Source organism: Centrocercus urophasianus, unplaced genomic scaffold (assembly GCF_019232065.1).
Source record: "Centrocercus urophasianus isolate 14NV4802_14NV808 unplaced genomic scaffold, USGS_Curo_1.0 seq_39, whole genome shotgun sequence".
Taxonomy (NCBI): Eukaryota; Metazoa; Chordata; class Aves; order Galliformes; family Phasianidae; genus Centrocercus; species Centrocercus urophasianus.
In genome coordinates this window covers 3,583,234-3,609,412 of record NW_024884966.1, presented here as the reverse complement: position 1 = coordinate 3,609,412, position 26,179 = coordinate 3,583,234, and the positions used below count along the sequence as shown (strand labels likewise).

The 26,179-nt window shown below is 45.9% G+C and overlaps 1 protein-coding gene across 1 annotated transcript; it reads left to right on the top strand.

The window, feature by feature from the left end:
* Nucleotides 1–14,869: 14,869 nt before the first annotated feature.
* On the top strand, nt 14,870–25,761 carry LOC122167838 (L-threonine 3-dehydrogenase, mitochondrial). The gene is made up of 9 exons (XM_042832697.1): nt 14,870–14,948; nt 16,294–16,495; nt 17,297–17,339; nt 18,690–18,760; nt 19,503–19,652; nt 19,752–19,924; nt 20,836–20,926; nt 21,805–22,074; nt 23,000–25,761. Exons 2-9 carry the CDS (start codon nt 16,312–16,314, stop codon nt 23,137–23,139), a joined length of 1,122 nt encoding a protein of 373 aa, XP_042688631.1. The 5' UTR covers nt 14,870–14,948; nt 16,294–16,311; the 3' UTR covers nt 23,140–25,761.
* The last annotated feature ends 418 nt before the right edge of the window (nt 25,762–26,179 follow it).

Here is a 26,179-nt window from a genome sequence, read left to right as displayed (position 1 = left end):
TCCTTTCTTCAGCTCCCTGCCCTTTTTTCCAACACGAATGTTGCCTCCAGCCCAGATATGATTCTCCCTTCCCTGTCATCGGGGCTCAGGGAGGCAGAGCTTGTGGGAACGTGTCCCACTCTCTTAGCTTGTATTTCCAATATTCCTTTGTTGGTAAGTTTCTCGACTTAAGACTGGCTTTTCCTGTTTGCAGGCTCTTACACTTGTATTTTTTCATCCTATCTGGGTTTTAAAAACACACAAGCTTCTTAATAGTTTGTAACCTGCTGCCTCTCATAGAATCAGAATCCTAGAATGGTTTGGGTTAGCAGGGAGCTATAAGCCCACCCAGCCCCAACCCTGCCATGGGTAGGGATACCTCCCACAGCCCCTGCTGTCCCCAAGCCCCATCCATGCCTTTGGGCACTGCAAGAATGGGGCACCCACAGCTTCTCCTGGAGCATTTCTTGTACATAAAAGATAGCAAGGACTAGTGTGGCACAACATTATGCAGACCACTGAAAAAGACACCCAACGTTGTATTTATTGCCCACAGGCAACAGTTGAGTGGATCATCATGCTACTAAGCTGCCTTCTTGAGCTCATGGGGCCCAGCTTTTGCCCTTTTAGGATCTTTTGCCACTCTGTTGTTGAGTTTTCTCCTTTCAGACCTTTGAGCTGCTACCTATCACACTCTGTCCTCAGTTTTTCTTTCTTATCTTGCAGGGCTCTGTGTTCTTTCTCACAATTTGGCAACCTCCATAGCCAAAGGCATTGTTACCCAGCTGGGCCTTATCAGGGAGGCCTTGGAATTCAGCTGAACCTTTAGGACAGGGTGGTGTAGAGGCCAGCTTGCTGCAAGTTCTCTCTAGCTTGTGTTCATGCCAGTTCAACCCTCTGGATGGTTCTTTTGGTGCTGGAGGAGGTCAAATGGTTACTAATGTTATAATCATAGAATCACCAAGATTAGAAAAGGCTTCTAAGATCATCCAGTCCAACCATCCACCTGTCACCAACATTTCCCACTAATCCATGTCCCTCGGGACAACATGTAAACCTCTTGCTTCTTTCTCAGTCTACCATCCTGGCACAATTGCTCATCAAGGAGAGATCTGAACTTTAAGACATGCATGTTAAAACCACCGGTGAGCAATTCAGATGCTCTGTGCATCATCTTTCTTGAGCAGTAAAAGCCCTTCTGCTCAACTGAACCCAATGGAGGTGTTCTTTTGCAGGGTGTGTGAGTTTGACCTGGTTTGCTGAAGATGCTGCACAGTTCGCAGCAGATGAAGCAATTCTGCTGATGCACCTGTAGCACTGCATCCCTAAGGGCTTTAAATGCACTTCTGAGGCTCTGCAGAGTTTATTTTCCTGCTACAGCATTTAAGAGAGACAGCTCTTTTTGTGAATGGTGCTTAACAGTTCTTTCAAACTCATTTAGGCACTCGGGAGCCCGCAGTTGCAAGCACTCAGCTTCTGCAGCTAGCAAAATATTTTCTGCCTGCAACTTCTGTTGCACTGTGGTTTTCTGAGATATCTATGCATTGCAAGCTCAGCTTCCAAAAAGTGGATATTTATTAGTGCCCAAAGGCTGCAACCCCTGGAAAGGCCAGGCTGGATGTGGCTCTGGGCAGCCTGGTGGTTGGCGACACTGCACCAAAAAAAGTAGGTGATCATTGTGGGCCTTTTCAACCCAGGCCATTCTATGATTCCATGATTCCATGATTCTATGATTCTACAAAATAGTGGTCAGCCTTGCTTTGGTTAGAATCTTAGCATGGTTTGAGTTGGAAGGGACCTTTAAAGGTCATCTACTCCACCTGCAGTGCGATGGATGAACAAGGACAGACAGCTCAGAGCCCTGTGCAGCCTGACCTTGGGTGTCTGCAGGGATGGAGCACTCACTCTCAGGGCAATCCATTTACTTTTAACTTTATAATTATCTGAAAGCCATTTCATTCATTGCTTCCTTTCTATTTGTTAAAAACAAACAAAAAATCCCAATCCTGAACCAACTTGAATCTCCTATCTCCAAGAAATGCCAGGGATTTTTTTAGCAGATTCGACAACAAAGCATTCATCCATTTGAAAAGGCTGAACAGCGAATCTGAAATGCTTTTTCCTATTGCAATCAGCACAAACCAGTGTTTTGTGTAGGGTTTTCTTCTTGTCCTCCAAGCCATGCCCACGTCCTGCCCAGCCGGCGTTAAGGGATGCGATTAATAGCTGTCACAGGTGGTTGGCTCCATCTCTGATCTCTGGTGAGGGAGATGTGTGTGCAGTGGAGGGTTTTATTTTTGCTAGCAGAGCTCTGTGAAAGGTTTCCCTCCTGGGAAATTGCTTCTGCTAGTTTAAGGTTGGCCTTTATCCTGACTGGAATGTAAGAACTCAAAAAATATACATACACAGATAATTTCTGTACCATGTATGCCTTTTTTCTTGAAGTAGTTAGGCTTGCCAGAGTATTTACTTCTGGTACTTTTAACAAAAGCAGTTCACTTTTTCAGGTTTCCTTTCTGGTTGCTGAGCTGAAGGTTTCAGGTCACTGAACCGCACCGTGCTTTGAGACTCTTTGTGCTGGGTTTTCATGGTCTGGATGCTGCCCAGGCAGCTCCCCAGAGCAGGGCACAGGGCTGAGCTGGCTTCATGAAAGCAGCCATGCTGGTCAGGTTCACGCAGCTCTGTGCTCATTTCCAGCAACCATCAACAGTGGATGAGTAAGAAGAGAACACAGAATCACAGAATGGTTTGGGGTGGAAGGGACCTCAAGGATCGTCAAGCTCCAACCTCCATGCCACAGGCAGGGCCACCAACCTCCACATTCAATACCAGCCCAGGCTGCCCAGGGCCCCATCCAACCTGGCCTTGAACACCTCCAGGGATGGAGCAAAAGAAGATGTGGGATCTTCCTGACTCAGCTGCAAACACTGCAGTGACTTCTTGGGGCAAAATCCGTATCTGGATTGTCATACTCATTGATCACTATGGAGCTGTCTTTTCCTAATACTCTCAAACTCAAGTTTCCTTTGGGATTTCAGTGACCAAATGCTTGAGCCATACTTTGTGAGGAGTATGAAGTGAAGTTGTCCCGTTTGCTTTGGAAAGGCTCTGAATGTACGACACCCCAAAGTGCGGTGCAGGCAGGCAATGGCCTGAAGTCGTGCAGCTTAACACTGACAGGGCTTGAAACACTTTGGGTTAGTTCAAGAAAATGCTGATGTTTGACTTAATGGGGAATGAGAAGAAAATTGAAAAATGTACGTGAAATCCCTTTTTATCCCCAAGGGCAACTCTGGTTTTTTTTTCCTCCTGAAATTGCTCTTTTTGTGTATGGAAAATTCCCTAGTTGCTTGAGCTGACAAGCTCTTCTTTTTAGAATCAGAGTCATAGAATGGCCTGGGTTGCAAAGGCCCACAACGCTCATCCAGTTCCAACCCCTGCTGTGTGCAGGTCACCAACCAGCAGCCCAGGCTGCCCAGAGCCACATCCAGCCTGGCCTTGAATGCCTGCAGGGATGGGGCATTGTGCCAAATCATAAAGATTATCTAGTGATACCATATGGGAGATGGAATTCCTCAATCTTTTGCCTCTCCCCCACTCCCACTGCAGTGCCTTATTACCCTCAAGCAAAAGCAAGAACTACTTTTAAATCCTTAAGCTGATCTTCACTGATACTCCACGCGTTGCTGGAGGCTGCTCTGCTCCATGTTAGCAGCTGGGGAGGCTGTGGGAAAGGCTTCTGCCTCTTCTTGGTGCATCAAGCACGCACTTGACAAATGATTTTGCAGCTGTGCTAATGGCTCTGTTTTGCAAAGATAGCCATTTTAGATTTCATTTTTAAATGCATTTTATCTTTTCTCTCCCGATGTTCCCCCCGTCCCCCTCCCCCAGGGTTTTCTGCCAGAATTCAGCTTTGCTTTCAAGTCAAAGTTTTGAGGTTAATTGAACAGAGAGCTTCAGAGATGAGGGATTTACATCCAGGAGACTCTTGCAGATTTCCTAAAATATACTGATATGCACTTAGCAGGCTTTTCTCGAGTCTGTTCATGAGGGTTACGTATTTTAAGATGTGAAATGTGGTGGTTCCCTGGGCCACAATATAACCTCCACTGGCTGCACTCAGCAGTTGTGCACCTAATCCCAGATCTGGCAGACTGCAACCACAGCTTTTACCAGGTGTTAAGACCCTAACAGAGAGACTTTCGTTATGTTAGCAGATGAAACCGAAGTCTGTTTCCTTCTCTGCTTTGTTCCACTGCAGAAGTGTGACCCTTTAAGGGAGCTGATGCTCCTGTCACTTCTGTTCAGCTGTCTGTGATGGTGAGGAAGGGACTGGAGTGATGCAGAGCCTTCCCTACTCAATAAGTGTAGGTTATGATTACAAAGAGGTGTATTCATTGCCCTCTTCATATGATAACTGCATGTGTACTGGGAAAAAATAGTGCATGTGCTGACACACTCATTAAGAAACTCTGCAATCCATCAGCACTCTAAGGCTGATCCAGGCTGTGGATGCCTCATCCCTGCAGGCATTCAAGGCCAGGCTGGATGTGGCTCTGGGCAGCCTGGGCTGCTGGTTGGTGACCTGCACACAGCAGGGGGTTGGAACCGGATGAGCATTGTGGGCCTTTGCAACCCAGGCCATTCTATCATTCTGTGATTCACACTAAGGAGAGAAAAGCACCATGTATTCCACCCCTTTCAGATCAGATGGTCACTTCCCATTTTCAGGAAGATATCTCATTGCACTGACAGCACACTTAAGTTACAAAAATGGTAGCACAAAGATGTCTTTCAAAGCTGTCTGTTTGGCCTTTTGTGGCTTGCAAACCTCCCTAGCACCAAGGGATCTCTCCATACACAAAGCTTAGCAAAGCATCCCAGCTGTAATGGTTGTCTCAAAGTGCAGGGCAGCAGATGAATGCCAGCCTGAGATGGATGCTGTTTGGATTGGAAACTTATCAGAATTAGAGCTGTTGGAATGGACAAAGGAAGAGGTGTATCTGTGACTGTGGAGTGTCTTCTCTAGTGGAAGGCTTGTGGTGGAAGGATTGAGGCTTTTCTTCCTTATTGTAAATAAGGAAAGGATTGTCTGGATTTTTTCCATTGGAGTCTCCTATTTCTCATGGAATTTTAAATCTCACTGCGTGTTCTGCTGGCAGCAGCTCATGACCCACTGAACAGCCCGGCTATTCCCTGGAAGGCCAGATCCAGGAGAACTTCAATCATAGAATCACAGAATGGTTGGGTTGGAAGGGATCTCAAGGATCACGAAGCTCCAACCCCTGCCACATGCAGGGCCACCAACCTCCACATTTACAGCAGCCCAGGCTGCCCAGGGCCCCATCCAACCTGGCCTTGAACACCTCCAGGGATGGACGGGGCATCACAGCCTCTCTGGGCAGCTGTTCCAGCACCTCACCGCTCTCACAGCAAAGAACTTCCCCCTGACATCCAACCTAGACTTTCCCTCCTTGAGCTCAAAACCATCTCTCCTTGTCCTATCACTCTCCACCCGAGTAACAAGTTGATTCCCCTCCTGTTTATTGTCCCCCTTTGAATACAGGAAGCTGCAATCAGTCCTCGTTGAGGAGGGCAATTAAATTGTCCAGTGGCCTTTATGTCCGTGGATCTTTGTTGTGTGTGATAAACTTGGTTTGAGTCTTTGTTTGAATTTTTGCTTAAAATAGCCTGGTTTTAACCTTTCCCAGCATGCATTCCTTAACCCTTACTGCATTGCAACATCTGCTCAGCACAGACCTGTAGAAGCTTGTTTTAATAACCAGGTAGGGCGTTGCTTAGTAGGAGAAAAACCTGCAGGAAAGCAGACCATGATTTATCATAGAACTGAGTTAGAAGAGATTTCAAACGCCATCTAGTCCAACTCCCTGCAGTGAACAAGGCCTCCTACATCTAGGTCAAGGTGCTCAGAATCCCATCCAGCCTGAAACTGGAGAAGACTTCCTACAAACAAGCCTAAGAGCTGTCTAGGATGCTGCTCCTGCTTACAACGGACACTTATCTGTGCACTAATTGTGCCTTTCGTTTCCAGAACTTGCTTCAAATTCATCCCTGTGTAGATACCTATGCTGTCAAGGCCAGTAAGGAGGAAACTGGGAAAATCAGCAAAAGGGAACTGAAAGTCAGCTTGAACGAAAGCCTTGCCCATTCATTGTGAGCTCTGTGTATCTGCAGGGCTGTGAAAAACCTGCTTAAGGGCAAACATCAGCTTGTGGTGGATTTCTTAGAAACATTACAGCTCTATACAGGCAAACATGCATGAAGGGTGTCTTAGGGCACAATTCTTCCTATGCTTGCATATCTCAGAGTACTTTTCTTATGTGTTAGATGCATCCTCCACCCGTTTTGTTTGCTTAGATAGAAAGAAGGAAGGCAGTGCAGAAATGGGTCTGTGTAAGAAAGTGTGCAGGAAACAAATGGAGCTGTTTCCATCCCTGAAATAACAAATCCATCTGCTGGAATTCCTACAAGCTGGTCTCAAGGACTGTGTAACCTTCAAAGCTAGAAGCAAATATTCCTTTTAGGAATATTCTCAGGATGAAAATTATTCCCTGTCTTCTCTGCACTGCTTGATTATGAAATAAATCACAAGCCTGTGTTGCAAAGGCCCACAGTGCTCATCCAGTTCCAACCCCCTGCTGTGTGCAGGTCACCAACCAGCAACCCAGGCTGCCCAGAGCCACATCCAGCCTGGCCTTGAATGCCTGCAGGGATGGGGCATCCACAGCCTCCTTGGGCAACCTGTGCCAGTGCCTCACCACCCTCTGGGGGAAAAACTTCCTCCTCAAATCTAATCTAAACCTCCCCTGTCTTAGTTTAAAACCATTCCCCCTTGTCCCATCACCATCCTCCCTTGTAAACAGCCATATCTCCTCCTGTTTATACGCTCCCTTCAAGTACTGGAAGGCCTCAGTGAGGTCTCCCTGGAGCCTTCTCCAGGCTAAACAAGCCCAGTTCCCTCAACCTTTCTCCATAGGAGAGATGCTCCAGCTTTCAGATCATCTTTTAGTGCAAGTGGTGGCAATGGGGATGAGGAGACGGTTGGACTAGATGATCTTATGGGTCGTTTCCAACCTTGTGATTCTATGATTCTGTGATCTTAGAACTGTAAGGGCAGTTTATATGCAGGCAGAGTTATACTGCAAAGGCTTCAGAGTAGCAGAAGTGGCAAGCATGGCGAGATTCAGGCTCTAAGCCTCCTCAGCTGTGTCAAAATGAGATCCACTGAATGTGTGTTGTCACTGATGGAGGTTTACCAAACCTGCTCTTAAATCTCTTGGCGACAGAAACTCTGCTTCCTTCCCAAGTTATCTTTTCCAGGACTTCTTATATCTAAAACTTTGTCCTAATATATAACCTTGCTATTAATGCATGGCTTCCAGGTCTCTGTAGTCATTAACTGTCTCACCTCTCTTGCAAAACCCCTTTACTGTAATGGTGGAAATGAGCATCATGGATGTAAAAGATCAGAGCATCACACATCCCACATCTTGTTGCTGTCTTTACAGGGTCCTTGCAGGGTTAGTACCCTGTGTTCACAACAAAATGTTGACTGGTAGAAGGTAACAAGACAAAAGCATCCAGGGACTGCTGGAGGCTTTATCCTGCAGCATTCCTGTGCAGGGTGCTGCACGTTCCCCTTACACAGAGAAATGTGACTGCAGCCACTGCAGTCTGTAAGATTTATGCCTGCAGTGCTGGAGGAGAACCTGCTGCACAACCCTCTCCTCTCTCCAACCAGCTGAAAATGCTGCTTTGCAGGCAGTGGCCTTACACTGTGCTGAACAGCCAGGTAGGGGGATGCCACCAGCAGAAGCGTGTCTCCTGCTCACCCACCTGAGGGGCTGACACCTGTGTTTCCACACTGCATGAGCTCACAAGAACTGGAGCGATGCCAGGTGAATGATGTTCAGGTCACTGCAGCAATGGCTCGCACAGCTCTCTGCCTCTTGCTTTGGGGGGAAAAAGAAAGGCAAAGCAAATCTAATGAAATCCACGAGAATGAGGTCATTCTTTTAACAACAACAAAAAAAGGATTCTCGAGAAAATCTTTTCCATCTCCTCTCCTCCAAGGAAATAGCAATCCACTGTGACATGTTTGGGTGCCACAGCAATGCCAGTCATCCACAGAGGGAATGGCTTTGACTGGGAGATTTTCTCTCGCCTGCCAACACAGTGTGACACCTTCCTGTGCACAAGCACAGCCCACGTCAGAATCTGTTGGGGATGATGAACATCAAGGTTAGAACAGTTCAGTGCCACAGGGGGAAGATGTTTGTTCTATTCATGGTCTTTGTGGCTGAGCTGTCACCAAACTGAAGTTCACCCTCCTTTCTTAGTGACTCTTTATGGCTTCTGTGGCACATTAGGTGACAACAAGAACTTGTGGTATCCGGAATTGACAATTTACTCATTGGTGTTGGCTGTTATGGTCTGAAGGTCATAAACCATATGAAGTCAAGGCTGTTCTCCCTAAGTGTAAGTCAGGATGGCTCTTGGCTTACCCAAGTGAGTGAGCTGGTCATGCAAGTCTCTGGTAACATGAACTGAGTGACCTGGTTCCAGTTTTTGCAGAAAAGCTATAGCATGCTCTCTCTGCTTTCCATTAGCATTGCCTGGTTCAGCCCGTGTGCTCAAGAGCTGTTTGTCAGAGAATATAAGGACTCCGAGTGTGTAATCATTACAGTACAACTTAAGATAGGTCAGACAAAAGCTTTAACAACAATCGTGGTGAGAGAACGTTTGGACAGCCTCTACCCCTTTGCTCCCCAGTTCTCTTTCACCTGATTGCAGAGACCCAACCTATGTACAGCTTCAGGAAAGAAAAAAGTGAAGGGAAACAAATCGTTCCAATGTTAACAGAGCCACGTATCCATCCCTGGAGGGATGGACTCCAAAGAATAATTATAGTCTTAACAAAGCCTGGTATCATCCCTGCGAGGGAAGGACGCCTGAAGTACTTTGTTAATTGCAACAGCTGTTAAGAAGGAATCAGGCAGTGAATTAAGTGACAATATGGAGAGATGGCTCTTGGTGGAGCCTGTAGCAGTGTTAGCTTACAAGTGGGCAATTGGAAACAATCACAGGCTTAGCTTTTATTTGAAAGGAATGGTTTTTTAGTTACTTTGCCTTGAAGATTATTAATTGTACCACCACAACAATTCCCCTTGACTGCCCAGACATTGGATGGCTGTAGTATCTAATTGATCTTTCTCTTGCTAATCCTTACCTTCACATTTCAAACTTCTGCTGCCTTTTCTAGTGTTGCATCCTTTCAGTGTCTCTTGTGCATGAACAGCTGTGAAGAGTTCTTTTCCCTTTGTTAGGATGTGGTTTCCAGTGCTTGCAGTCTTACTGATGTCAGATCAGTCTTACTGGTGGCAGATTGGGACCTGTTGAGTTCTACAGTGCTTCTGGGCCAGGTTTTGCTGTATAGAAAAATATCACAAGTAAATGGTTTCCCCTTCTCCATCAAGCTCAGCAGCTCATGGATGTGTAAAGTCCAAAGTGCCTCTGCCCAGCAGAATGGGTCACTGGGTTGATCTCAGGTGCAGAAACCAGTGTCCAACCTTGTTCAGTCAAGAGGATCCTCATGGAACAGAACCTGTAAGAGTCATTACTTCGTGTTTTAGCTGCCTGTAGAGCAGTTATACACCGTGCTTCTAAGCTGGACACGTGCCCTATCAGTGGCTCACATTTACATCCCCAGCTGATAGAGCAGTTCAGGAAACCCCTCTGTAGCTTCAAGCATATCACAAACAAGAGTCTGCTGGCTGATTTTGTGCAGGAGATGGGCGTTGCTGTTCCAAGAAGAAAACTCACCCTGTTGATGTACTTGCTGTTTAGGCTGAAGGCCATACAGTGCAGTTAGGGAGCTCTCTGTCCACCAGAGTCCCGCTCAGCATCAGCACTCAGATAATGCTAGACTCTGTGAGTGAAAACTAAAGCGATCTGAGAAAGGGAATGCATGTGATACCAGGTATATTGAGCTGGGATAGGTGGGAGTATCCACTGCAGATTATTTTTTAATTGAAACATGTGAATGGTAGGTTTCTGTGCAAGATGGGAATGCAAGACTGTAAATATTCGGTGGGTTTTAGGATCTCAGCCCTAGGACTGTGTCCTCTGAGCCCTACTGTCTCCCCTGTGCATATCCTCCAGAGCTCCTGGTGTGCTTCTTGCTTAGAAATTCTGCCTCTTCTTTTTCCTTCTGGGGAAAGAAACTGTTTGATACGCATTCCTATGCATTTTATATCAATATCAGGGAATGCAACTTCCACAAATCCTTTCTCTCACCCCCAAACACATCTTTGTGAAATGGGCTCCTAGGGATTGGATGCATTTCGTGTCAGCCCCACAAAGACAGCCTCCATTGAGAAATGACTGCATGCAGCACACAGCTCCCACAGTCATTTGGTACCTCAGTATGCTAGTTCTGCCCGTTTTCTCCAGCACTGTCCTTCACTCAGTCTCTTCATTCCTTCTCTTTTGCCCACTGCTGAGCTGCAATCTCCTGTTCTGTTCCTCAGCCACGTGCTGTTGCTGCTGTACTCCTCCCTGCCCTTGTCTGCTTGGGTTACTTAAAGGAAATGTCCTGAACAGTCTGTTCTTGTTTGCAAACACCTACTGAAAGGCAGTCCCATCTGGCGGGGCTCATGCAGAGACACTCCCCAAATCAATATGATTAACATTGATGCAACATAGTATGGAGGCAGCACAGACAACATTGTGTATTTCCTGGAGGCCACAGCAGAGCATCCTTATAGAAAGGGGTCTTGTTTAGGCAAAACTGCAGAAACCCACATGACATGGTTTGCTGCAGTGCAGGCACTCCTGACACTCCTGTGCAAAGCTGTATGTCGCAACAAGTTCTTACTGAGCATCCAGAAGGATTAGAGGGCATGGAGCAGCGTGTGCAATGTATTTGGACTTAAATCTGATCTCATATCACACTTTCTCAGAGTCTTAGCAGCATCCTGCTGTGCCAAGCTTTTCTATCCTAAGAAGCAGGGCTCAGTGTGGTTATCCTGTTCCTAAATCAAAGTTCTTATGCTGTTCCTGGCTGAGGGAGCTGGTGACTTCTGACAGCATAAGGTGTCAGGGGACACTTATGTCCCCTCCTTTCACAGAGGACATTGTGACCATGTGAATTAGTAGGATAAAGGAAAGAAGCTTCTGGCAAACAGGACACCATGCTTGTTCGAGCACTGATTTGATGGGCCACAGAAGTCCCAAATGCAGTCAGTGATGCCCATCTTTAGGCAGATCTTCATAGAATCTCTTTTTTCACAGAGAGGCTGTGGATGCCCCGTCCATCCCTGGAGGTGTTCAGTGCCAGGTTGGATGGGGCCCTGGGCAGCCTGGGCTGCTATGCAATGCGGAGGTTGGTGGCCCTGCATGTGGCAGGGGGTTGGAGCTTCATCATCCTTGAGGTCCCTTTCAACTCGGGCCATTCTGTTATTCTATGATTTTCCTAAGCCAGTCCTCACAAGTCTTATTTGCAGCTGCAACTATACAAAGAGCTTCCAGTACTCCAGACCCTTTCTTACTTCTGTTGAGCTGTACTTCTAACAATCCACATTTTTTCCCTCCTTACTTCAAGCATTTCTATCTTGCACAAACATGAACAATATTAATTCCCCGAGTAAACTTGAAGAACAAAGACTCAGAGATAAGATTAGCTTACCACAGAGATGTTTATAAGGCTTTTTTCCCTTCCCTCCTTCTTACGAATTTCACCCCTTGGCAGGCAGGTTGGGGATTGCATAACAGTTTAGCTACACATAATTAGAGGGCACAAAATTATATGTGAAGCAGGCATATTATCCACTATGGATAACAAAGGCTTACCTGAGTTTGAAAGCGTATGGAGGAGTTTATAGAGGAGAACGACTGCAAAGACTTAATGTGAAGTTGCTGTGTCTGGTTCAGCAATTCCTTCAGCTGTAGAGTACAGAGATCTGAGAGAGAACTGCAGGGAAACAACTGCTGCTAAGAGACAGAAATGGAGCAGGGTGAACTTGGTTTGCTTGGTTGTCTGAGTGCTGAGCAGCACCTGCCCACCCACAGCAAGAAGTGGATGAGGACAGAGCTTTGCAAATGAACTTTCTGATAATGCTGGTTTCCAAAGCCACTAACTAAGCAGAGCACTGGGGCATAAAGAACCTGACTGCATTAATGACTCTTATTTAGTTGTAACACTTTAATAATTTGCCCAGCATGGGCCCTTCCTGTTGGCTGGACCCACCTGCTTTTCATTCCTACAATGGAGTCATGTTCATGGTGGTGAGCTTATCATTTTTCTTTTATAGATGATTACTGCTTGAGTCATGTTTACCCTCAAACGCTCTCCTTTCAGCAGTGCTATGGGTGTTTGAAGGTGTTCCTGAAGGCAAACAAGCCTCCTCCTTTGGCCAGGATTTCACATTTAAACATGTCTTTTTGAAATGTCACCTATGTTTTTGTAAGATGGTGGTTCCTAGATTATGGCATTTCCATCTTGACTCATTTCTGCCCATAAATTGGTTTTAAACTTTGCAGCGGGGAAAACGGGAGATAAAATACCTTCCAGCTTTTACTTTTTCATCTTCTGTGTAGACAAGCAAATGCAACTAGATGACCTTAAAGGTCCCTTCCAACCCCAACCATTCCACAATTCTATGATTTATACGTTAACTCATAACATCAGTAGTCAGAAGATAACTACTAGGGTCTTGAAGAACCTTGCCCTGCTGTTGTTTCCATTATAGAGCTTCTGATTCCCTTCTTCCCTTCTTCTACTTGAAAACCTTTCTGTCACTTCACTTGATAAATAAACGTGCCCTTGAACATCTGTGCAAAGTCCTTCTTGGAGGCAGGAGGATTTTCCATCTGTATACTGATTATTGAATAGTCTTACTTCAAAGTATGTAAACCTTGCAGAACTCACTGACTGAGGGTGGTGAGGCACTGGCACAGGTTGCCCAAGGAGGCTGTGGATGCCCCATCCCTGCAGGCATTCAAGGCCAGGCTGGATGTGGCTCTGGGCAGCCTGGGCTGCTGGTTGGTGACCTGCACACAGCGGGGGGTTGGAACTGGATGAGCGCTGTGGGCCTTTGCAACCCAGGCCATTCTGTGATTCTATGATTTGCCATGCCTTCCTCAGCAGTTGTTTAACCAAAAGCTTTTCTGCTGGGTGCACAGGTAGCTGCTCCTTCCTTCTACCCAGAGGGTCAACAGCAGCACTTATCCTCAGCAGCAGTTGAGACAGAGGTAATGCAATCCCAATGAGAAGTTTCTTCACCGTTCCTTGAATTAGCCCCATCCTTTTCACAGTCGGACAGGCTTTGTGGCATTCTTACCTCGCAGCCATATCAGAAGATGTTCTGTGGTTAGAAATATTATTTTAAGTCATGCTTTCAAGGGGGCGATCCTAGGGCAAGGAGGAGCCTTAGGGCTGCCTGGTGTTACAGGGTGCTTGGTGTTCTGGCCTTGTACCTTCCAGACTGATACAAATCCTTAATTTCTTTTCACAAGCAAGGCCAGCACCACTGGGATGCAGGATGGACGGCTGGTGAGCACTGTGCTCGGCTTTGGGCCCTTCACTACAGAACAGCCATTGGGCTGTGAGGGACATGGAGCACAAGTGTGATGGGCTGAGGGGGCTGGGATGGGTCAGCCTAGAGAAGAGGAGCTCAGGGTGACCTCACTGCTCCTGCAGCTCTAGAAAGGAGGCTGTGGTGAGGTGAGATCGGCCTCTGCTTCCAAATCATGGTGATAGGACAAGAGGTGATGGCCTCCCATTGTGCCAGGGGAGGGTCAGGTTGGATGTTAGGAAACATTTCTTCTCCTACAGAGCGGTGATGCAGTGGCACAGCTGCCCGGGGAGGTGGTGGGGTCACCATCCCTGGTGGGGCTCGATGTGGGGCTGTGGCACTGAGGGATGTGGTCAGTAGGCACGGTGGGGGTGGGCTGGGTGACCTTGGGGGTCTTTCCCAACCTGAATGATTCTGCGGTTCTACACCCGTTTGCCTCCTCATAGAACCAGAGAGCGGTTGAAGCTGGAGGCTCCCCAGGGTCCGCCTCACCTGACTGTGCTTCACCTCTTTACGGTGTCGCCCCCCCCCCAGCCGCCCATCTCAGAGCTCCTCGGAGGGGGAGGGGGGGGACAACATTACGTCACACCCCGTTTGCGTCACTCTGACGTCACCCCCCCCCCCCCAGTTCTCCTCCCCGCTGGATCGCGTTCAGCTCCTCCTCCCCTTCCACTCCCCCCCCAACCCCGGGAGGCCGCGGGGCCGGGGCTGGTTGGAAGCGCTGGGTGAGGCGGGGAGGGACGGCCGCGTTCAGACCCTCCTCCCTTTCTTCTGCCCCTTATGGGATTTTCCAGAACGACCTGGCGAGTTTTTTATCTTTCTTATCGCTGTAACGTTCTATCGGTAACTAATGAGGGAGAAAATTGCTTGCATAAACATGTTTTTGTTGTAAGGTGAGTGACAGGTGCCTGCCTGTTATGTAACGCACAGCTCAGCGGGGGTCGCTCCGATTTGCTCCGTGTCAGCTCGTAAGCTTCTCCTTTCCCCCTCTTTTCCCCCTCCCTTTGCTTTCAGTTAACAAAATCCAGAAAATCCTGCTATCCAGGGGCTGTTTGTGCTTCACCTTTCAGCAGAGCTTTGCTCCATGCGCTGCCACCATTGGCTCGAAACCCATCCTTCAGTTATGACCCCGGGTGGGATGCATCTGTCAGCTCCAGCCCCTCTATCAAAACGTTGCAGACATCTCGGAACCAAGCAGATGTGAACCAAGCGATATCCCCGCCTGCTGCTCTCACCCTCATGCTCTCTCTTTTTTTTTTTAGCTGTGGGACAACTCCTACTTTCTGTCTCCTTTTGATTGGCTTCCTAAAGAGGCAGTGTCCTATAAATTGCAGTCTGCAGTGTGCTTCTGCCCTATTGCCGGCTGAGGGACAGGTGAGTACAGGGGGGAGTGCATTCTGCAATGTCATGTGTAATGCTTGAACGTGGTGTTGGTTGTTGGTTTAAATCAGGGGGGTGGGCGGAAATAACTGCAGTGTTTCAGCCTGGTCTGGTGGTTGGTGACCCCGCATGTAGGATGGGGGTTGAAAGTAGATGAACGTTGTGGCCCTTTTCAACCCAGGCCATTCTATGATTTCAGCAGCTAATCACTCGATTTTTTCCCTCTTACATTTAAAATAGGAAGGAATGCATGACATAAATGGCATTTTTTGCATTCAGTTTTGCTGCTTGGCTAACTGAAGGGTTTTCTGTGTCTGGCGTAGGATGTTTACAGCTCTTTTGGATCAGTCTGGACTTGTACATAAATTCCCCTGTTAAGCCTGTGCGTTTAGTGCATTTGGAGAAACTAATTCAGTGAGTGGGAAACTGACCTGATCCCACTGTGGCATTCTCAATAGCAACGAATTTTATTTAGTGTACTCTGCATCTAGAGATCAAAGTGTAAAATACTGCTTGAGGTGCTGTCAGGGAAAATGTTATGGATCAGGCATCCTGTGAGGCCTTCTTTGTGCAAGGCTGATGTTCAGCTTTGTGTCCTCCAGGACTTTTCCCTGCAGGGCTGCCTTCCAGTGCAGCATTGTAAGCTGAGCTGTGCTCATCAGTACTAGAGAATGGAGGTAGGAGAGAGGTCTCACTGCTTCTTGGATAGCAATGAGTCACATCTGAGATGAAGTCCAGGAATAGTGTTCAAATAGCTTCAGTAGGACTCCTTCAAGTGACAGAAAATTGCCCATCTTTGTATTGCTGTAAGTGAAAAGAACACTAATTAATAGGTTGCTTGCTTTTCTATGCTTACTCTGAATTGGTGCTGAAGACACCTGCAGCAATTAGCTACTGTCATTTCTTGTTACGGCCTTCCATCCTCCTGTATTTCTTGCTTGTGTGTGCAACAGGAAGAGAACTTAATTGACAATGTGATCACAAGCAAGCTACATTTTGGATAAGACAGTTAAAAGTCTGAAGGATTTTGAGGAAGAATTCTGCATTTGCTGTCTGTTGTACTTGAAGTTATGGTTTCTAGCGTAAAAAGGCTTAAATTTGAACTGAACTGTATGTTCATTCCACTGGAACCTGTGCTGGGGCTGTGGATGTTTTCTTGTGCTCTCTCTGGTAAATACATTACCGCTATTCATCTTCCTTCCCAGGCTGCTTCCAGCAGGCATGGCTCTCGGTTGGCACATCAGCTGGGGTTTGAATTGCATCAGGCCTCTTTATAAAGAGTATTCTGAAGGAGCATGTTTGAGTCACTTGTGACTAAGATTTTCTCCTGTTCTCACAGCGTGCTTGAAGAAGGAAGATGCCGATCGTTAGAAACGTGAGCAGAGCTGTCAGCCAGCTGCTCCAAAGCTCTGCTTGTGGATGTGGAGTTTCCATCGTGCCTGTTCGATGCATTGGCATCTCACCCCGCCAGGTGGCCTCTGATGCCAGCTTTCACTCGGTTTCTTTTTCCGAGTCTGATCATCCTCGGGTGCTAATTACAGGTCAGCATTCCTGTCATTACTGTATGCCTGCTCCAGGAATTCCACACTCCTCTCCTCTCTCCCCAGTGAGCTGAATAACGGAAGCAAAGATGTTCAGACCAAAAAATAAGCAAAACTTTCTGGAATTCTTATGGTCTTTCCTGTATGGTAATAGGATCTGAATCCCACGTGAATCCCCCATGTGTGCAGGGGGTTGGGCTCAAAGATTTCTATATGTCCCTTCCAACACCTACAATTCTGTGAACTTGTTTCCAGTTTTTATTCCAGAAATCCGCTAAAAACAATTGAGTTCTAAACTGTTCTCAAAGAAAACGTTGATTCTGAGAAGAAAGTGAGATCAGGGTGACCTCATTGCAGCCTTTCAGTACCTAAAGGGAGCCTACAAACAGGAGGGGAATCAACTCTTTTTACAAGGGTAGATAATGGCAGGACAAGGGGAAATGGCTTTAAGTTGAAGGACGGAAGATTTAGGTTGGATGTCAGGGGGAAGTTCTTTGCTGTGAGAGTGGTGAGGTGCTGGAACAGCTGCCCAGAGAGGCTGTGATGCCCCGTCCATCCCTGGAGGTGTTCAAGGCCAGGTTGGATGGGGCCCTGGGCAGCCTGGGCTGCTATAAAATGTGGAGGTTGGTGGTCCTGCGTGTGGCAGGGGGTTGGAGCTTCATGATCCTTGAGGTCTCTTCCAACCCAACCATTCTATGATTGTCAGAAGAGAAAAAGCATGTTTCTGATGTGATGCATGTGATACTGGGATGCTGTGTTTCAGTGCCACTTCTGTTTTGTCTCCTGTGTGCTGTCTTTTAGGTGGGCTCGGCCAGCTTGGTGTGGGACTTGCTAAACTCCTCAGGTACAGTATGATTTTTTTTACTCCATTGTACTGAAGAATTCAAACTTGAGTTTCAACTTTGAGAAGCAATAATTCTCAGGGAAGTTCTTTTTCAAAGAATCCTGCTGAGAAATTGGAGTTTTTTGGTGCTTGGTTTTGTACATAACCTTAAACTTTTGCCTTTCTTGACATTTCTGTACTTGGTTTATGCTCACTGACGTACTTTCTGTGTGTACATTGGTTGTGGTTCCCAAAATAATTTTGTCTGAGAGTTTGACCACTGAGTTCAGCTTGTTCCTAGTTCAATGGGAGTATTCAGAACCAATATCCTCAGAGTGTGGGCAGCCAAATAAGGCTGTGTTTCACTGCCTGAGAGAAAAAGGTTGGGATTTTATATAGGTGCTATGGGAGAGGAAAGGAGTACAAACACCCATGTGAAGAAAGCTGGAACTTTGCTAACTGCCCAGCAACTGCACTTAACAACTGCTGACCTTTTTCTCTATGAGAGTTTTAGTGGATCTGCTGCAGGAAGAAGATGCCCTGCTTAGTGCAGTGCAAACAGAAATAAAACTTGCTTCAAGACTGTGTACCCTGACATTTCATAATTGACAAAAGATGGGCTGATGCATCAAAAGTAGTAAATACGAAGTGTATCCCCTCTGCTGCTTCTTGTTCCTCCACCTCACACACACACAAACTTATTTTTTCCAAACTTCTATGAGCTCTCATCACTGTCCATATACTCACTCAGCTCCAGAGTGTAATTTGCATGCAGGCAGTGTTTGGATTGTGGTAAAAGTGAGCCCAAGTGCCGCATTTGATGCCGTGCTGCAGTTTGAATGTTTTCAAGCATTTCTGTGATATATTTGAAGTCATACAAATCATGGAAGGCTGCACTGCACTCCGATTCCATCAGGCTTGCTTTCCCAGACTGTGCTGAACAGTACAAGGCTGAGATTACTTTATCAGTTCTGTTTACCTTGCTGATAGGAAAACAGCTGCTGTTACAGCACGCCCAGTGGCTTTTTGGTGTCTGGGGGGGGGGGGGGCCGCCGAAATAGATTTTTCTGCATACAATTTTCAGCAAGAGGAGGGCAGGAAGAACTTCTTTCTCAACTTATTTTCTGAAAGATTTGTCTTTTTTTCCAATAGAAAGACTGCTAGAACTAATGTACAGATTTCCTAAGGCACTATACTGATACTAAAGACAAAGTGGTGGTGGTCTGTTTTGTTTTAGTAGAGCAGCTGAATTCACTGAAGAATTTGCTTTCCTTCTGCTATTGCTCCTGCTAATCAAAGTAGCAGAAGAGCAGCTGATGAGTTACTGTGAAGGCTGTGGACTCACTGTACCATGTGGGTGTTTTTCTACAGGAAACGATTTGGAAAGAACAATGTGATCTTGTCTGACATCCGAAAGCCAGCAGATCATGTTTTCTATAGTGGTAAGTGCCTGGGGGAGCAGATGGAAAAATACACTGACTTTACCAAAGTCTGAATATGCGTGGCTTACTGAGCAAATTGCTGCTTGAAACTACTGGATAGTGCCTTCCTGTTCTGAAATCCTGCCCAGGCATGGATTTCATCTATTAGTTATTCCCTCTTTCTAAGTAATTTTTCTCTGCATTTATTTTACTGTTTCTTTGCCACTTTGTTGACCAGGGTGAGTGTTCAGATCGAGTTGGAGTTGGCTTTTGGGCTCCTGCTGTAAAAAAAAAAAAAAAAAAAGAGAGAGATGTTTATTCTTTTGGAGGGAAGATGCTGTAAATGAAATGCCTGCTTTGTTCCTCCATTCTGAGGCAATTTAGATGTTAAGATGAGTGTAGAACATGTTTTTTGGACTCTTGTGTTTCTATTAAACTTGAATAGATTCTTCTTTCTCATCACAGCTTAATAATGTACGTAGATACTTGAATAGGAAATACTGAGTGTTTCCTTCTCTCATGCCACTGACTGGGTAAAAGAGGAGTTCTTCAATCAATCTATTAAGGAGAAGGTGGCAGTTCACCTTAATTTCTCCTTTCTGTTTCCTAATGTATTGGCTGCTGTTGGTACCAGGGTCTGTTTTGCTGTGCAGTCAAATCCCAAGTGGAGGGATGGGAAAGAAGCAATTTGAGTTTCATCTTGAGCTCGTCTTGACTTCCATGCTTCTTGGTGCTCACTTTCCTTCTGGCTCCGTTCTTTTAGGGCCTTTCATCTACTCAGACATCTTGGACTACAAGAATCTACGTGAGATAGTGGTGAATAACCGCATAACGTGGCTCTTCCACTACAGCGCTTTGCTCAGTGCTGTTGGAGAGGCAAACGTCCCCTTGGCCAGAGCTGTAAATATTACTGGTATGTGACAAGGGTTTCAAATTCTTGATTCCTCTAGGCTTCCTATAGAGGCTTGAGGAAGTGCAGTGGGTGTTCTGATAAATCCTGATATTGTTCCAGGTTTACACAATGTTCTGGATATTGCAGCCGAGCATAATCTGCGACTCTTTGTTCCAAGCACGATTGGAGCCTTTGGGCCCACCTCTCCTCGAGATCCAACTCCTGATCTCTGCATTCAGAGACCAAGGACCATCTATGGTGTCTCCAAGGTTCATGCTGAACTGATGGGAGAGGTGAGAACTTTTCTTCCATTAAAGTTCTGGGAGAATTCCATCGATTTGTAGTGGGTTTTCCACCTCCGTTTCCTTCCTTTATGTTTCAGTACTCTATAGCAGCCTGAGGCAGCAAGAAAAGTATTTTTGAGTTTTGTAGGAATAAGCACTAAGAATTAGAAACTGGCCAATTTGAGTTTCAATACCATTTCTTTCTCTGATTCTTTTGACTTTGACCTCCCTTCCTTATCTGCCAATGTGAATGACATTGCATAAATGAAAGCACACAAAGCATTGGGAAAGCACAGTAGGCAATGGTGACTTTTGCCAAAAAGTAAAACAAACAAACAAACAAAAACCCTCAGTTCTGCACAGTCAGAGCCATGAGAGTGTACAAGTTTGCACTGGCACAGGCTGCTCAGAGGGGTGGTGGTGCCCCATCCCTGCAGACAGCCAAGGTCAGGCTGGATGGGCTGTGAGCACTGATGGAGCTGTGTGTCCCTGTTCAGTGCAGGGAGTGGGGCAGATGGCCTTCAAAGGTCCCTTGCAACCTAAACCATTCTATGAATTTCTCTGTTGGCTTTGTACCAGAAACTTTTGAATGCTGAATCTAGTCCCAGTGTTAAAAGTCAATCCATATTGATCCATATATCCATATGATCCATATGAATCCATATCAAACTAGGTGATCTTAAAGATCTCTTCCAACCCAAACCATTCTGTGATCTAATAATGAAGAGTAGAAGAGAACAAGCAGACAGCTCGGTTGCCTGATAGGGAGTATAGACTGTTCAGTAATTCCTCCTCTTCTTTCCCTGTAAAGGGAAGGTTACAGAATAAAGGTTCATCCTGTGAGAGATTGTTCCTGTGGAAACAATGAGCTGTAAGGCCTAGCTTTGTTGTGTAAAACTGCTTCTCTCCTCCCTTGGTAGTACTACCATTACCGATATGGCCTCGACTTTCGCTGCCTGAGGTACCCAGGAATCATATCTGCCGACTCTCAGCCTGGTGGGGGAACAACTGGTAAGTTGTTTGTGTGCATTTCTCAATGTTTCAGACAAGAACAGCAAATCCATAAGCCAATGGAGTCATTTTTAGTCTGTTTATAGAATTTAATAAAGATTCAGTGTAGAGATTCTGTTTCAGCTGGAAGTTGTGACAGTTCTTCTGTCCATCGCTACCTTAGGGTGTACTTTGGTAGTCTTTAAGCACTGTCTGAGAGAGTTTGGTTTAGTCATGCTCATTGTGAGACCATTTTCTTTAAAATAAATAAATAAATTCAAGTCTGCTGTCTTGCTGCGATGTGCAAATGCTAGAATGACTTCAAGACAGTTTGAGATGGCTTCTCACATTCTGCTGTATCTTGTAAATCAAACACTTCTGCTGGGTTTTAGATGGGACACCAGAGGTAATCTAGTTAGGCTGAGGGAGCTGGGTTTGTTCAACTTGGAGAATGGAAGGCTGCAGGGTGACCTCATTGCAGCCTTTCAGTACCTAAAGGGAGCCTACAAACAGGAGGGGAATCAACTCTTTGAAAGGATTGATAATGGTAGAACAAGGGGAGATGGTTTTAAGTTGAAGGAGGGAAGATTGAGGTTGGATGTCAGGGGGAAGCTCTTTACTATGAGAATGGTGAGGTGCTGGAACAGCTGCCCAGAGAGGCTGTGATGCCCCGTCCATCCCTGGAGGTGTTCAAGGCCAGGTTGGATGGGGCCCTGGGCAGCCTGGGCTGCTGTGAAATGTGGAGGTTGGTGGCCCTGCGTGTGGTGGGGGGTTGGAGCTTCATGATCCTTGAGGTCCCTTCCAACCCAACCATTCGGTGATAATCTGAAGATTGTTGACTGTTATGATGTGAAGAACAGACTAAGGTAGATACACACATCCATTCTACTTTGCTACAGATTATGCTGTCCAGATTTTCCACGATGCCATTAAGACTGGCAAATTTGAGTGCAACTTAAAGCCGGACACCCGCCTCCCTATGATGTACATTGATGACTGTCTGAAAGCAACTCTAGAGGTGATGGAGGCCCCTGCAGAGGCACTGAGCATGAGGACGTACAACATCAGTGCCATGAGTTTCACTCCTGAAGAGCTGGCTCAAGAGGTGCAGAAGCACGTTCCTGAGCTTCAGGTGACCTACAATGTGGATGCGGTCAGGCAGGCCATAGGTGGGTATTGCATATTGGGTAATGGGAAATACTGGGTGGCTGTATGTCAGGAACAGAAGTGTTTTTCCTTTGAGACACTTGGGAATTGTCAACTGTAAAGTTCAAGTCTTATGGTCAAAAAATAAGCTTCAGTAGTTCAAATGACCAGAGATGATAGATACACCTTGGAGTTTAAAGGTACTACTTTTAAAGGACTTGGGGGTCCTGGTAGATGAGAAGCTGGACATGAGCCAGCAGTGTGTGCTTGCAGCCTGGAAGGCCAACTGTGTTCTGGGCTGCATTGAAAGAGGGGTGGCCAGCAGGGAGAGGAGGTGATTGTTCCCTTCTACTCAGCTCTTGTGAGATCCCATCTGCAGCACTGCGTCCAGGTCTGGGGCCACCAGTACAGGAAGGACGTGGAGCTCATGGAGTGGGTCCATAGGAGGGCACTGAGATGAGCAGAGGGCTGGAGCAGCTCTGCTGTGAGGAAAGGTTGAGGGAACTGGGCTTGTTTAGCTTGGAGAAGAGAAGGCTCCAAGGAGACCTCATGGTTGCCTTCCAGTACTTGAAGGGAGTGTAGAAACAGGAGGGGGAACGGCTGTTTGTGAGGGTGGGTGGTGATGGGACAAGGGGGAATGGTTTTAAACTGAGACAGGGGAGGTTTAGGTTGGATGTTAGGAGGAAGTTTTTCCCCCAGAGGGTGGTGAGGCACTGGAACAGGTTGCCCAAGGAGGCTGTGGATGCCCCATCCCTGCAGGCATCCACGGCCAGGCTGGATGTGGCTCTGGGCAGCCTGGGCTGCTGGTTGGTGACCTGCACACAGCAGGGGGTTGGGACTGGATGAGCACTGTGGGCCTTTGCAACCCAGGCCATTCTATGACTCTGTGATATTTATTTATTTTTTCCTAAGCCTTATGCTCCTTGTTTCTTGTTCTTTTCTCTGCAGCTGACAGCTGGCCAATGAACTTTGATGACAGCAATGCCCGGAGAGACTGGGGATGGAAACATGATTATGACCTCCCTGAGTTGGTGTCTACGATGTTTAGCTTCCTTGGGTCTGATTCCAGGATTGCTCAAGCTAACTGAAATATTTTATCAGATGTTTCCAGATTTCCACAGAGGACCAGGAAGAAATGGCTAAATGAGCTGTATAGTTTTGAGTCTTAAAGCATGTCAATTATTAGCTTTCCCAAATAGCAATGGAGTTGGGCAGAAGTATAGTGTAGCTGGAATGCTCTGTTTGATCAACAACATCATCAGGTGCTGTCTCCAAGCACCCATAGTACAGAATTCTAGAACTTTCACATTCAAGGAACTAGGAACAAAAAGCATGAATCTCCAGTCATTCTTTCTGCCTCATATCCAGCAAACAACAAGGGGCAGTACTGAAAACCTGATGTTTCAGGAAGATCCCACTGTGTTAAAACTGTTTTTCATTTCCCTGGTGGAGGTTATCAGATCGTAGTAATCTATGATCCTTTCCTCTCTGCTTACAGAAGAGAGAAATGAGCTACTTCACGTTTCCAAATTGCAGGCAGGGTTTTTGCAACTCTAGTTTGAAGTCAAATTTTGGTTAGTGTTTCATATTTATATATATTACTGTATAAACATACCGTGTGTAGGGCATACAAAGTAACTTCTTTCTTATAATGCCTATGAATGTGAAGAGGAATATAACTTGAATTCTCTTTGTGCTTTAAAAATGACAGGGTTTACAAGCTGAGCTTTTCCTGCTATTTCAAGATGCTGCTGCCATCAGTTTAACATCAGTAAATCCAAAACACAGAAAGCTGTTACATTTATGAGAATTCAGGGTTTATCTCAAGAAGACAATGCCCAGGAGTGGGGTTATTGTTAATTAGTGCTACTTCTGGTTATCCCTGTTGTTTGCTATGCTAGCATTATGACATGCTGCCTGGAGCAAGTTCTAAAGTTGGGCTGAATGATGGAGATTTATTTACGTTAGAGTCAGGCCGGCCTTTGAAATCTGTTCATGTTGGCTGCTTCTGTATGTGCTGCAGATGTGTTTGTAGATGCTATTTATGTGTAACTGTGGTACGCTTCTGTTCTTCAGAGAGGATTCCAGAGGCTGAAACCATCTCCTAGCTACAGTTAAGCCTATTCTGCTCATTGACTTTAATGCGCAGGAGCTTCTGGGATTAACAAGGGAATCTTAGTAGAAGGATGCAGAGAAGATATGTGTATCCAAAAGCTACTCACGAGACTTTGAAAGTGAGAAATGGCAGACTGGAGAGACAGGAAAGCCTTTTAAGGCAAAACAGCAGTCTTGAATCTGAGCCACGGGCTGCTATAGGAATATAATATGCCTTGAGAAGCAACATCTGGAAACCTGGATTGTGTTCTACTTTTTCCAAAGAAAAAATAACTTCTGTTTTCAAAATGACTGGAAATCCCCTAGATGAAGCTCTCCATCTTTTTTTGTCTTGTATACTCCAGCTGCCCTTGTAGGTATTACATTCAGTGTTTTCTGGTCTGTGTTGTTCACCAAGTTTTCTGTGGCAAGGCCTTGGTAACTGTGAGCCTGCTTCACTCGGTAACCCTGCAGTGTTTCTTCAGTTAGTGGCTAATTGATGTGACCTGGTTTCTGTCACTTTGTGAGGGAATCTACATGCTACAGGGAAAATGGTTTTCTCATGAAGTAACCTTCCAAAATGATACAGTGAAAACCAGAAATCATTTTAAACATGTATTAAACTTGTGTCTCTTGGTTTTGTATGCAACTTTATCTGTTGGCAAAGCGTGCGTTTCCCAAGCACTTAAGCTCAAAACCCCTCTAGGGTTGTGGCCTGTTCTTAAAACTTTCTTTATGATGTTTACATTTCTGAAAAAGGCAAGTTTTTAAATGTTCACCACTGTTGTAGCTCTCATGTTGTTCCAGTGTGATATTTGGGCCAATGGGCCAGCAAAGTTGGACTTGTTCATACCATCCAAGAATAGTTTGACTCTGGTTTTGTCCTCTGCCCTGCCAAAACAGGATTGTCTGCCATTAAACTGTTACACCGATCCTTCAGATAAAGGGCTTAAAAGGATTTAAGAAGTTTTGTCCATTTGAGTCCTCCTTAAATCAGTGCCAAGGGGCTCCTTGTCCTCCATTCCATGAAACCAGCCAAAGAGTTGTTGATGGGTCTGATTCCATCTCTTTGATTCAGAGAAAGTCACGGGGTCCCACTCCGTTTGCCCTTGTTCAGAGCTCTAGTTGATGCTAAAAGGAGTGAAGAACGAAAAATCCTCTTTCTTCTGAAGCAAGCTGTCCTTCACTGTGGCATTGCACAAAAGCTTTAAGTTGTTAAAGTGCAGGTGGAAAAAAATCAGGTGAAAAATGCAGGTGAAAATCAGACCTTTGGCATTTTAAACAGTGTGTTGTTTACCGAAAGTTGCTGACTAATTTAAGAGCATTCTGTTTTTTAACCTGTGACCAACGATGCCTGTTTTCTTTTTGCATATCTTCCCTGTAACTTCTGTTGTAACTTTGCTGCAGTACTTTCTGTACTAAACCAGTTTGATGTGATACAGAGTGCACAACTTTTTCTACCAGTGTGAAGGCTGACTCCTGGGCTTAGATTTTCCCATGACATTTGAGTGTTGCAGCTGTTACCTATTCAGGGAAAAACAAAGTTGGAAATATTGTTTTTCAAATCCTGCAAATTGTGGGTGATGCCTACTTTAATAAAGTTCTATACAGATGTCTTTGCTTTGTCATCCTTGGTTAGATCACGTAGATACTCTGGTCCATGTTGCAGAAGGATGCTCGTGAGTGCTGAAGGCTTTCCTTTTGCTGCAGAAGTGATGGATCATTTGAAGCAGAGATCCATCCCTTGGCAGTCTGTGCAGTGACTCTCAGACACTTGTATCTACACTTTCTGCTGATTACTCCAATTGCTCTGTACAGTAGGCAGCTGGTCACAAGCAGATACAGCACACTTAAACATTAGCAAGGCATAGGCAAGTGTCTGGGCTGTGCTTTGTAGGTGGGTGGTTGTAGCCCGGTTTGGGTTTCAGATTTGCTTCTGTCACTTCTAGATCTCCTACCCCTTTTGTAGGGTATGGAAAGCCAGTTGGTCTATGCTCAGTCATGTTTCTTCTTATCTCTGCATCTTCAAAATAA

Excerpts from the sequence above, each read along its gene's own strand:
- LOC122167838 (XM_042832697.1), top strand. The coding sequence starts at position 16,312 with ATGCCGATCGTTAGAAACGTGAGCAGAGCTGTCAGCCAGCTGCTCCAA. Across the intron at positions 19,653-19,751 it reads CAGAGCTGTAAATATTACTG|GTTTACACAATGTTCTGGAT; the intron begins GTATGTGACAAG and ends ATATTGTTCCAG. Across the intron at positions 20,927-21,804 it reads GCCTGGTGGGGGAACAACTG|ATTATGCTGTCCAGATTTTC; the intron begins GTAAGTTGTTTG and ends ACTTTGCTACAG.